General features: G+C 42.8%; 1 protein-coding gene across 26 annotated transcripts in view; it reads left to right on the forward strand.

Annotated features, from left to right (window-relative positions):
• PTK2 (protein tyrosine kinase 2) overlaps positions 1-13188 on the forward strand; it is a 201516-nt gene that overhangs the window by 136575 nt on the left and 51753 nt on the right. For all 26 annotated transcript variants that reach the window (XM_057429733.1, XM_057429734.1, XM_057429741.1 and 23 more), the window contains 2 exons: positions 2355-2385; positions 4805-4857. In XM_057429733.1, the coding sequence (XP_057285716.1) occupies positions 2355-2385; positions 4805-4857 (84 nt within the window). The remainder of the gene's footprint in view (positions 1-2354; positions 2386-4804; positions 4858-13188) is intronic.

The raw sequence follows: 13188 nt of genomic DNA on the forward strand, positions 1-13188 counted from the left end.
CCATCGCTGCACTGCTGATACTCTTGTCAGCCTTTTTGGCCAATACCTCTTTTTGTTGCTGCCTTGAATGCCTGAAGCTCCACGTTGGGCAGTAGAATGGTGGATTAGGGCCAGCAACAACCTCAGCCACTTCTTATGCCCCTCCTCAGCAGGGCAGTGGGGAGAAAGCAGGTTGAGAAACTTCATGGGTTGAGATGAAGGCAGAGAGATCATTTACCTGTTATGTCAGGGGCAAAACAGACGTGGCTGGAGATAAATGACTTTTATTACCCATTGAAATAGATTTGGGTTGTGAGAAGCAAAGTTTGAGCAGCTCCTCCCCTGTTGCTCTCCCCTCCCATCCCCACCTTCACTGCTCCGCTCCCAGTCCCTCTCCCCGAGGCTCAGGGGTGCTAATGGGGTCGCGCTCAGCCCAGCACAGCCCCTGTCGCCCACTGCTCCCCCCTCACCCGTGCCCCAGCTCCCTCTGGGGCTCTGCATGGCCTGAATCCCCCCACCCTGCTGCGGCGTGGGGCCCTCCCCAGGCTTCAGGGGGGTCTCTGCTCCCGCGGGGTCTCTGCAGGGCTGAGGGGATCCCTGCTCCGGGCCTGCAGCACCTCCTGCTTCCTCCTCCTCCTCCCTCCCTTGGGGTCTCGCTGCTGCTGCTCCCTCCTTGGCTTCTTCCTCCTCTGCCTGCACCGCCTTTGACCCTGCCTGGAACCTGTTTTCCACCCCGGCGCCCCCTGCTTGGCTGAGGGTCTCAGCTGGGTCCTGCGCTGGGTCTGCCCTGCAGCCCCACAGCCAGCATTTGGGCACAGGCATCCCAGCACCATCAGGCATATCCCATGTTTTTAACTGAAAATAGAATTGGGCAAAATGTTGTGGGTTTCAACCTGTGAAAAACAACATATGCTTTTATTCTGATGCTGTTAGTAACAAATTTTGACTTCAGACCTACAAGGGTACTAATGAACGTCTCATAGTCTGTTTGGGATATAAGCTGTAAACTTATATCCCAAATAGATATAAGATGAGCATCAACTTGGAAACACTGCCCAAAGTGAGCAGTTTGTACCCAGAAACCATGTAGGCGTCTATAAGACCAGCTTTGATCTGCCATTTCAGCAGCATTTCCATGAGGATGGATTTAGAATCATAGAATCATAGAATAGTTTGGGTTGGGAAGGACCTTAAGATCATCCAGTTCCAACCCCCCTGCCATGGGCAGGGACACCTCACACTGAACCATGTCACCCAAGGCTCTGACCAACCTGGCCTTGAACACCACCAGGGATGGAGCATTCACAACCTCCCTGGGTAACCCACCCTCACAGTAAAGAACTTCTTCCTTATTTCTAACTTGAACTTCCCCTGTTTAAGTTTGAACCCATCACCCCTTGTCCCATCACTACAGTCCCTAATGAAGAGTCCCTCCTCAGCATCCTTATAAGCCCCCTTCAGATACTGGAAGGCTGCACTGAGGTCTCCACGCAGCCTTCTCTTCTCCAGGCTGAACAGCCCCAACTTTCTCAGCCTATCTTCATACAGGAGGTGCTCCAGCCCCTGATCATCCTCGTGGCCTCCTCTGGACTTGTTCCAACAGTTCCATGTCCTTTTTATGTTGAGAACACCAGAACTGCACACAATACTCCAGGTGAGGTCTCACAAGAGCAGAGTAGAGGGGTAGGATCACCTCCTTGGACCTGCTGGTTACGCTCCTCTTGATGCAGCCCAGGATACGGTTGGCTTTCTGGGCTGCAAGCGCACACTGAAGCCGGCTCATGTTCATTTTCTCATTGAGCAGCACCCCCAAGTCCTTCTCCGCAGGGCTGCTCTGAATCTCTTCTCTGCCCAACCTGTAGCAGTACTGTTATCATAGAAAGACTGGCAAAGATTTGAAAATAGATTACAAAAAGCTAACTTCATCTCTGGCTACTCAGCATTACTATCATCTAATCTCAACCCATACGATAAATTATGTGTTTTAATGATCTATTTCAGTTGTCCTACTTGGAAGTTTTATTGTTTTATTTATATGCTAGGACTTAGCACATCTTGGAGATAGAAGCATTTCTAGAGATGAGATACTGTCATACCTTCTGCAAGTGATTTATTGGAGGTATTTGTTCAGAATGAATAAGGACTTACATATTCTAGTTTGTTCTCTCAGATAAGAGTTTGCCAAAAGGTCTGCATCACTGCTCAGGAGTTGTGTTGAGGCACTGCTTTTAATACATGTATAGAAGAGTCTTGAATCACCAGAGGTTGCTCTGAAAGATGGTTGTTTCAGGCATGTATATGTTACATTGCGCATTGAGAGAGCTTATTTGGAAACCTGAAAATGTCTTAATTCTGTTTTCTTCTCGTTTACACAGAAGGTGAAAGAGCTTTACCATCAATACCAAAGTAAGTGTCGTGCTTCCTTTTCTTACATATTTAAGAACAAAACATTTTTAAACATAGTTTTGCTTAAATGGCGCTTTGGGACTTTTTTTATACGTGCTTCATTTTGATTGTTGCTTTGGGGTTCTAGCATAAATAGCAGGTGATGATTTGGGACCATGGGGGCATAAATGACTGACAGAAGTATTAAACTTTTAAGGATACCAGAAATGCAGTCTGGGGGGAGAAGTGCATAATGCATCCATCATGTTTGACAGTAACCAAAGGAGCAAGTTGAAAACACTTGACTGGGATTCAGGCAATTTAGCTTGTGTCCATGGGTATATTTAATTATAGGAGTGATGCTGAACAGCTTTGAATTGCGGTTTCAATCTCAGTGAGTCCATGCTCTTGTTTTTCCTATTTGTCCCCTTTTCTTCTTATGTGAAACACAGAAAGCATTTTTCTGTCTATCATGATTCTGCCATGTCACCGTTTGTTAATAAAGCTTCCGTACTGGGGCCAGTTGAAGTTTGGATCTCAGGGTTCAGTGTAAGAAAGAATACCATTCACACAGCAAACACTGCTTAATCTATTGTTGTAAATATAGTAATGTAGAACATTCTTCTCCAACAGTAACTGTGGATTTGTAGAAAATGCTGATCTTGCATTTTTTCCTCTGGCTAGTTTTACGGTGATACTATACCCAAGGTATGCTGGAGATGCTATCTGCATCTAATAATTCTTGTTATTAGATCTATATATGCTATATATTAGATGTATCTATAGTATGCTAAGATACTTCTGCATTCTTCTCCTTCCCAGGCTTTAAGGTGAATAAGAAAAGATTTCTAATTTAAGCTCTGTTTGAACGAAGAATACTTCTTATGTAGTTGGAGTTGGTAGTCCATAACACAGTGGTAGGCAAGCCCATTAATTCCTCCTGATTCTTCACACTCCTGGTACCAGTGGATAGGTTTCCATCCTATCTAGTAAGTTGGGATGGGTGTCTCCCCTTTCCACAGGCAGTTCGTTATTGTGGCCTCCTAAACTTCAGTCCTTTAACCAAGCCACTTGGTTTTTTTCTGCTTTTTTTAATCTGGCTGCTTTCTCAATAGCCATGCTCAGACCTGGTTTAAAGTCACGTATCATCACATTGTCTCCTTGACCCTTAGCAAGCAGCATCACCAGGATCCAGCAGCAGAAGATAACTGCTGAAAGACCAAATGAAATTTAGCAGTTTATAGTGTCTTCTCTCTTCCTTTTGGGACACATGGGCACATGGTCCCTCCTTTGCCCCAGCCACCTCATTCTGTTTCTTCCTTGATTCCTGGAAGGAGTCCAGCGTTATTATTTTACCATTTGGATAGAGTATGGGACACAATTTGTTCCTCAATCTGCAAGAAACCAGCCACTTCGGATACCAGTGCTTGTTCTTCCTACACAGGTCCTGCTGCAGTCCTTTGCTAGCCAGGTTGCTTTCTCATAGTGCAGAAAGAGAGGGGTGAAAATGAAGGCAGGAAAAGGAAATAAAGTTGAGGCTGGAAGCAGTAAAATGGATAAACTTTGTATGCACTCAAATGGAAGAGAAAAAAATACAACTGAGGAACACAATAACTCACTAACTACATAAAGTTTATCCTTTCTATTTATAGGGCTTTCTGCGATAAAGTAGGAGTAAAAGAAAAGCTTCTTCCTGTTTTGGGGGCAGTTTATCAAAACCGAATTTGTGTGATTGAGTCTGTTTAAACAAGGGCATTGCCTATGCTCTTCATCTGGCAGCAGAGGACTGGGCTCTTTTCAGATACATAAAGCTGGTAGTCAACAGCATCTTGCATCTGGAAAGATGTGCCTTTGCCAGCTGAAATTCCAGATTTCTGAAGGCATGAAGTGCAGTGCTCTCATACAGTTAAAATTGTGTTTCTGTGGAAAAGAAATAGAAGAATTCTTTGGAATTTCTGGTGCTAATGAACAATTATCCCTAATTACATTTAAATGGTTTTTGGATTTATTTGCTTGACATCTAAATTGATTTTAAATTGTGCAGGATAAGTCATCTTGGAGACAAAAGCTGTTCGTACTCCCAATAGATGATACAGAAAGTAGAAGCACCATCAGATTACGCATATTGACCGTGTTTAGAAGCGCACAGTTTAATCTTGAAAGCTTGTTAAACCTGGGTTTTGGTTTCACCTTTCTATTTGCCCTCTCGCTGTGCATCGACGTGCTGATGGAAACAGGAGCGCGTTCCCTCTGCTCTCCCTCCCCCCGATGGGTTTGAAATGGTAGATTCCTTTCTGACTTTTCTCCCCCTCCAAAGCTGTCACTGTGGGGAATGGATTGGCCCTGCTAATTACAGTAGGTGCCCTGTTAGGAGGAATTCCCAGTGTATGGGACCGGGAAGAATGTACAGCATTCAGCGCTTCCAACCTCTCTTTTACAGGCTGGCCAACAACGAGAAGCAAGGAGTAAGGTCACACACAGTCTCTGTGTCAGGTAAGGCTCATAAAATCAAATGCAACCTTATTTATAAAGCTAGCAGGCGTTCAGGCAGCCTTGTCACTGATTTGTTTCACTTCTTCCTGTGTGGTGGTTGACTTTGCCAGGACTCGTAGCTCTGCTGCCTTTGTAGTGCAGTTTCTAAAGAGAAACTTATTTGAGCTCTCCTACGTAGTCTCACTTGTGAAAACACTCATTTCCGAGCGGGAGCGCAGGGCCAGGATGCTTCAAAGCAAAGCTGTATGTCAGTATCTTCACTGCACTTTGTGATGAAGTAGAATATTGTGGGTTAGAACTTAAATTACCTGAGTGTGTGTTAATTATGAAGCTTTGAAAAGTGAAAATAGGCAATTAAATATTAATGGTTGCTTTTGGGAAAGAAGAAACTTAATAGCAAGTATTTCTTTGTTACTGCTGTTCAGATCAAAGCGCTTAATTTTCACTATTGAAAATCCTGAGTTAATTGAAGGATGAGCATGGGAGGTGATCCAGGTTGTTCCTATAGCTCAGAGACTGCTAAGGTTTCTCTCAGTTACTGTGAGGTTTTTAAGTATTTATACTTGAGAGAAGACAGTTTCTTTTACAGGATCTTAAATACTTTTGAGGGATTTATTCAGTGCTGGAGTAGAAAATACATTTTGAAATCCTTATGCATAATATTAAAGAGATATTCAGTGCAAACCTGTATTAATATTATGTTTTCCTATAGATTTCTAGTATTTGTCTGTGAACCTCAGGAACCAACACTGGGACTCGGTCCAGTGTCCACCCTTGACTTACTACAGCCCCACTTTAACAGTAGTGTGAGCACTTAGTGGCATATATTCAAAATGCCAACGTGTTCCGTACAAAAGAAGGGGGAAAGATCTGTAGATGTTTACCCAGTTTCCTACTTTTCAGATTCCTTTCCCCACCCTTAACCTCCTTTTAAAGATGTTTGAGATTCAACCCTCGGCATAGGAAGCCCAAGTAAACAGACCTTTGTGCAAGAAAATAGGTGGCAGGATCTGGGATTAGAACGTGTATCAAGTTGCAGAGGTATGATAGAGTTTCCTCAGTTACTGTTACCTCTCCAATAGCAGCTCTTGTTCCTTCAGTCCCTATCAAGCAAGCATGGTAGATAAGGTAGATGAGCATGAAGCATGGTCAGCATGTTCTCTCTTGATTCATACCTGTGTGGCTCGTTTTGGCTGCTGGAAGTTGAAGTTTCTTAAGTGATGAGTGCTGTGCTTGTTCATTGCTGATCTTAAACCTCCTACTCCTCTGCCACCTCAGGATTTTCTAATCTCTGGATTTTTCTAGGAATGCTGATATGCTTTTACTGTTAAAAGCAGTGAGAACTGCTTACTTCACGAGCCTTTACTGCTGTCACTTTGACTTTGCAAATGCAGGTATCTTTTGCTTAATGTGGTACATCTGAAGTACTCTAGTGTCTCAGAGCACAAACTCACTTCTCTACTCTGAAAGTAGTGATTTGGCATGAACATAGGGAAGTTAGTTGTAATACCACTTAACTGGCGGTTAGGGCATCACATAAAGGTGGATGATGGGCAAACGAGAGCTTTGCTGTAGCACCACAACAGTAGCAGTGCTGGAGATGAGCTGGTTACCCAAGTGAATGGCAAGGAAGCTTTAAGGCACAAAGCTGGCTCCTAATGCCATAAACAAAGCAAGAAAATTAAACCAGAAAATGCCCTTCTCTTTCTTCGTAATACCAAAATCAAAACCAATTAGGTATTCTTCTTGTAGTAAGGTTATATATCCTTCCACACTGAAATCATTGTGCTTATTTCTTATACTATGTTACACTGGGAACACTTGACATAGTACTGGAATGATTTAAGCCATTGCATCTATTATTCAATCTTGAGGGTTTGTTCTTTTATTATAATAAGGGTACATAAAACACAGACATACTTGTTCTGTTGTTGAGGGGTTTTGCCCCCAACGTGATTTGAAATGCAGTAAGTGTGACATGATTGTGGAGATGGAGTTGCATGATGAGGTTTTTGACTCATCACAAGAATCTCTTCAGTCCCCAAAGGAATCAGCTTGCTATAACTGAAGTATTACTTGATGTAGACAGGAAGAAGTGTCACTCCTGTTGTCACGTGTAACTGGATCCATCAGTATGGAACAACGGAGGCAACAGATGTACATTATGTTCGCTTAACCCAAGAGCTGCAGGTCAGCAGAGTGACAGCATCCAGTGCAGAGCCAGCTGTGGGTGATGCTATCTTGGTTTGCAGAATAAGAGCTTTTCTCTGGTGACATTTAAATGACTTAGAGCGAAGGGCTTCAAATAAAATGAGCTTTTATAACTTAGTGACAGCTGTAACGTCCTTCATGCCTGTGATAGTTGTAATCATGAATTAATTCTGCCTGTTGCTTTGCCTGAGATTGCTCCCCTTTGTTTAGACCTCTCCTGATGCTAAAGCTAAAGAGCAAAAGCTGAGACAGGCATTCAGCAGGAAAATTAAGCAGTCAGATGTATTTATAGTACTTACAGCCTTAGTTGCAGGGGAAGTGAATTCCCCACCAGAAGGTGGGGGAATGACCAGTAGCGAAAACCCAGTGTGGACCATGATTTCGTGGTCTGAAAGTATTTGAAGTTGTGTAGGGTTGCAAATGATCCTGATACTGAAAGACTCCTTGTGTGTCTTTTTGAAATGGTTTTTAACCTACCTTGAAATATTTCTGGTCTAGTGAAACGAAAACTTGTTCTTTCCAAGTGTTTCAATATTCCAAAGCATACAAAGATAGAAGGGGTTTCATTTTCTTACTTGTTTTTTCCCTCTCAACAAAGGCCTTTTCAAACTTAGTGAATGGTGTGAAGTTGGTTTCAGGAGTCCAGAGCAGCAGTGTGCTGGGCCTGGGACCCAAGCTGTGTGTCAACTGAACCAGGTTTCACCACACGCCTCTTATTACATGCTTCTGCTTCTGTTTCTTCTGGTGATACTTGTCTGCATTGCTTCTTCAAGTTCCATGTTCCTTGCAGTGGACATTGTCTTTCACTCTGTGCAAGTAAGGTGCCTACCACATTTTCCTCATTTTTAAAGAATAGTGATAATTTTATCCCTCAAAGAGATAATTCCAGCTTTTACCTTCTTCTCCCTCAACTTCTGTCTTTACATTAAGAAGGAATTCTTTGTACTTAGCCAAGAGCATACAGTCAGGAAACAGCAAGTTCAGACTATTTGCTCTGTGCAAATAGTACATCAAATGTGTAAGGAGCAGCATGCCAGTTTTACTATGATTTTATGGAGTAGATTTCCTGCTGTTTTGCTTGAACTCCCCATATTAAAACGTTCTTCTCTAGTCTACAGGAGCTTGTTTTGGCCAGCAGTTTGTTTTGAAATAGCAAACCTTAGCCTAAATTAATAAAGGGATGCATTTATTTACTGATAGATGTGCTTCCAAAACTAGTATTTTACCCAGTGAATTATAGATTGTAAGAAGCTCTTAATGAAGTAAAACCAGTAAAGCTGTAGTTTGCTTGCTCCCTTTTAACATAAACTCTGACACGGAGATCTTTGGTTTCTTCTGCCCTATGCTTGCTTATATAAATACAGCTAGGAGGAGTAAATAGGATTTGCCTCCTTTGCACTAGAGAAGTCCATGGAAATAAGTTTCTTTACTTGTAGCTCAATGTTACTTTGCATTCAGTGCTAGAGAATATGACATTTCAGGCCCATTTGTTTCAGACAGTATTGAACAAGAAGAGGATTGAACAAGTCTTGGCACTGCAGGGTTCTTGGCAGTGTTAGGTTCACGGTTGGACTCAAGGATCTTAATGGTCTTTTCCAACCGAAATGATTCTGTGGTTCTAAGCAGCCACTTGTGGCATTTGGTTATTCAGGTACTGCTCAATAGAATTAGGTGTTTGTGGGGAGAGAGCTGTAACTGGAAAGAATCAGTCATAGAATCCCGGGTTGGAAGGGACCTCAAGGATCATCTGGGCCAACCTGTCTAGGCAAAGCATGACCTAGATTGCATGGCCCAGTACCCTGTCCAGGTGACTTAAAAGTGTCCAGTGTTGGGGAGTCCAGCACTTCCCTGGGGAGATGATTCCAATGACTGATTGTCCTCATTGGGAAAGATTTCCCTCTTGTGTCCAGTTGGAATCTCCCCAGGAATAACTTGTGCCCATCACCCCTGGTCTTTTCCATGTGACTCCTTGTAAAAAGGAAGGCTCAATCTTATTTATAGCCACCCTTTGAGTACTGGAAGGGGTGATAAGGTCTTGAGTGAGCCTTCTCTTCTCCAGGCTGAACAAGCCCAGCTCTCTCAGCCTTTCCTCACACAGCTTCCCAGTCCTTGGATCATTTTTGTGGCCCTTCTCTGGACCCTGTCCACATTTTTTTTGTATAGCAGGGACCAAAACTGAACACAGTATTCCACCTGTGGCCTGACAAGTGCTGAGCAGAGTGGGAACAAGAGCCAAGTGGAGTGGGCATGACAGTAAGGAAGAAGATTGAGCTGTTCTAGTTCAAAGCAGCTTCTGCATGTGCATATTTAATGAAGGAAATTAAAAGGTGATTAAAAAGATGGTCACTGTTTGAGATGTTAAAGCAGACAGTTTAAGTCATGTAAGTAATAAACCCCAGGACACACACCTTTAATAGGGAAATAGGTCTCTTAAAGAGAAGTTTGTTTGTTCCCTGTTACTAACACGAATAGCATTTTAACATCAGGAGGGGTGTAGCTCAAGTGCCTTGTGGTATGGTGGCAGAAGTTTCTGCTAATGCTGGTGCAGTATTAGAATGCATAATAATGCCATTGCCTCTCTAAAGAGGGAAAAAATGTGTTTGCTTATAGGGACTCTAAAAAACTGTAACTGCATCCAGGGTTTAGATATATCCAGTAACGTGCCCTGTGAAGAAGAAATCGGATCTCTTGGAGAGAGATTCCTTGTAGGAACTGAAGGATTTTAGCATCCTGAAAGAGGGGCTTCTCAGTGAGCTTCCAGGTTCTGCCTCAGAATCATGGATTTATAGTATAACATCATTGCACTTAAATCACATATTGTGGTTAACTCCTGGTCATGGCAGTGAAGTGTCATGAGAGTTCTTCTCTAAGGTGCTGATCAGATTCTAGTTGAAGTAGTTGCCAATTGAGTTGTACCGAGTAGCTGAAAATTCAATCTGAATGAAAAAACCCTCTGTTGAACAAGAGAAGCCTGATTTAAGTGAGATTTTAGCCTGCAGAAAAAGATCCTATGGTATAGTTCTTCTGTGAGAGAGACTTCCAGCAGGTTACCTAGAACAGACTGAAATGTAGCAGGAGCCAGAAGTCAAAATGCAGCAAAGAGGAGAGGAGAAACAGTAAATCTATTCACCTGATTTCATAGAATCCCAGAATGGTTTGGGTTGCAAGGGACCTTAAAGCTCATCCAGTTCCAGCCCCTGCCACGGGCAGGGACACCTTCCACTAGAGCAGCTTGCTCCAAGCCCTGTCCAACCTGGCCTTGAATACTGCCAGGGATGGGGCAGGCACAGCTTCTCTGGGCAATCTGTACTAATTTCGGTATTACAACTCTTTAAGATGTTCTTAATGAAGGAGATGTTGGCCTGTGAAAGGACCTGAGTTCATGGGTGAGTGATGTGGGCTAAGAACAAGCAAAGCTATGAGCAAGGATGGAAAGACAAATACCATTTCTCCTTGAAAAGCACAGTGCACGCTCTGTTCCGTGATTCCTGAGCTCAAGATGAAGGCCTTTCCTGTGTTCAGCTCTGAAAGAGTTCCTTGTGTAGGACTTGTATTCCTGGTTCCATTTGAATTAGTTGGTAGGGGAAAAGGTGTTCTTTGCTTGAGGTTATAAAGCTGGAGTTTTCTTTCATGTTCATTTTATCCACTCACTCCAAAAAGGCAATGCTGCAAAGTGTAGTAAAGTTTAAGAGAAAGAATTGTACCTCGAGGGCTTATGACTGTGTACTTGAACTCAGGACTGGGAGATGTTCAAGCCTAAGTTTTACTACAGAGTGATTATACAAACCTTGATGAAGTCATTAGCTTCCAAGGGAGTTCCTTGCTTCTTAACTCATCCACATGTTCCACTGATTAATAATATAGCTAAAATACCCTTAATGCTAATAAATCACAGTAATTCAGACTCCCTCACAGTTGAATAGTCTGGTGGTGTTATCTTTCTGTGTATTAGACTGACTAAAATGCAGAAGACCGCCAGAATGAGCTGTGGTGACAATCTAAACATATCTTGTCCATAGAGTGCTCAGGAAGTTACTGCTTTGATTTCATCCATCTGTGTTGGTCATTAGAGAGTTCTGTCCTCCTACACTCTTCCTTTGTGGTCCATTCACTTGACTTGAGCAGCCACTTTGCTCTGCCAGCAATAACACTGTGGTATGACTAAAGAAATGTTCCATGCAGTAATAGGACAGGGGTTTGTTGTTTTATGTCTACACATATGACACTTGGTGCTCATTTAATTTCAAAAGCTTGAAAACAAATAGATTCATTTCTTAGAATCATAGAATAGTTGGGGTTGGAAAGGACCTTAAGATCATCCAGTTCCAACCTCCCCTGCCATAGGCAGGGACACCTCACACTAAACCATGTCACCCAAGGCTCTGTCCAACCTGGCCTTGAACACTGCCAGGGATGGAGCATTCACAGCTTCCCTGGGCAACCCATTCCAGTGCCTCACCACCCTCACAGTAAAGAACTTCTCCCTTATATCCAGTCCAAACTTCCCCTGTTGTACAGATTTTTCCAGGGTTTTCCTAAGAGCAGTTCAGGACTGTGTGATTAAAATAGAATGGGACATTATCAGTCTCAGCCTTTCAGTATTGGTTATCTACTCACACAATCCCAACCAGTTGCTACAGTAGTAACTGCCCTCTGGCCTGGCTGCATCCTTTCCTACACAGTCTGTTGCATAACAGTGATTTTGCTTCTATCTTCCACAATGATTTCAGTGTATACTTTGTGTTAAGAAAAGGAAATAAATAAATACAGCCCAGTGCAGTTTTCAGCAGCATTTCTGAGATTTATAGGCATTTAGGTAGACGCCAGTGACATCTTGGCTGGAAACTGGTGTGCGGTGGTGGAAATCCTTTAAGTAGTATTCATTTCAAGCAGGTGGTCTCTGAGCTCCTGAAGAAGTTTTGTAATTTCTCTGTTTTTTTAACTTAAAGTTAGCTCTTCACCTAAATCAATCTTTGTATCTCTACTGAAAGATTTGGACATTTAAGGCAAAGCAGTCTTAATGTGGCAGAAGAGTTGAACAAACTTTAGCCAATAGATCGTAAAGGCAAAGTTTGAATGCAGAAGATGGGTTGGACTGAGTGTCACAGGGCATCTACGTGGTGAATTAAAACCACCTTTGTCATCGCCATGTGCCCTTCATATGAAACAGGTTAGTCAGGTTTCAGTCAGCTTCTGCTACCCGTGTGTCAGTGGAAGAGGGAGGAGGATTTCAAGCTTAAATTGAGCTTGAGCAGACAGGTCAAGAGTTGAAACATCTCTTCCGTTTCAGACAGCTTGCATTGCTTCCAGTGACTCTATACCTGTTCTTCTGTTTCAGCAGAGTACTGGATTCCTTTATTCTCCTTTCAGTACCTTTTCAGCAGTCTCTTAAAATAGCTGTGGTATTCTTGCCTTTTCTTTCATCCTCTGAAACTTCTGATGAAAGTTACCTCAGGTTTGTGTTAGAATGAAACAGCACTGAAAATTGCTGTGTGATGTTAGAAAGGTAAGTCCCTAGGATTGTATTAATGTAGTTTACATGGAAATATTGATATTCCAACTACTCCATAATTTTGCCCTCAACTTGCACCTCTTTTAGCTTTAGCTTTGAATCTGATTAATGTTCAGTCATTTTCCGTGACATTTCCCCAGATAGCAAGTGATTTGTCTCTTTAATCGCCCCAGCAGCTTTTGCAATGGTAATTTTTGTTGCTTAGGATACAGTGATCAATCTCACCCACCTGTTTCAACTTGGGATTTAGGTCACCATGTTAGCAAAGAATGGGTCGTACATAGAAGTCTATTGCTTGTTAGATTTGCATGCGTGACATTCAACATACAGCTTCCAGACTGGACAGTGATTGAACACAATATACATACCAACCTGCAGAGCTGTGTAGAAGATGGTGCTTTGTGTCAGTATGGGCTGCTTTGATGGTTCTTAGGTTTCCAGCATCTATGAAAAATGTGAAGTTATCCAAAGTTAATTCTCTTTTTCCACCCTTCCTTCAGTCCCCCCACCACCAATGAGTGTGCTGTGCCTGTGGGCTTCTCTACTAGCGCCTGGACCTCCGGGCTGTATTCACTCAGGGTGACTGGACCCGAGTTGTGACTGTGGAG

This window comes from Pezoporus wallicus, unplaced genomic scaffold, assembly GCF_028554395.1.
Source record: "Pezoporus wallicus isolate ANWC-B61680 ecotype Strahan unplaced genomic scaffold, APGP_CSIRO_Pwel_v1 contig_7545, whole genome shotgun sequence".
NCBI classification, from domain to species: domain Eukaryota; kingdom Metazoa; phylum Chordata; class Aves; order Psittaciformes; family Psittacidae; genus Pezoporus; species Pezoporus wallicus.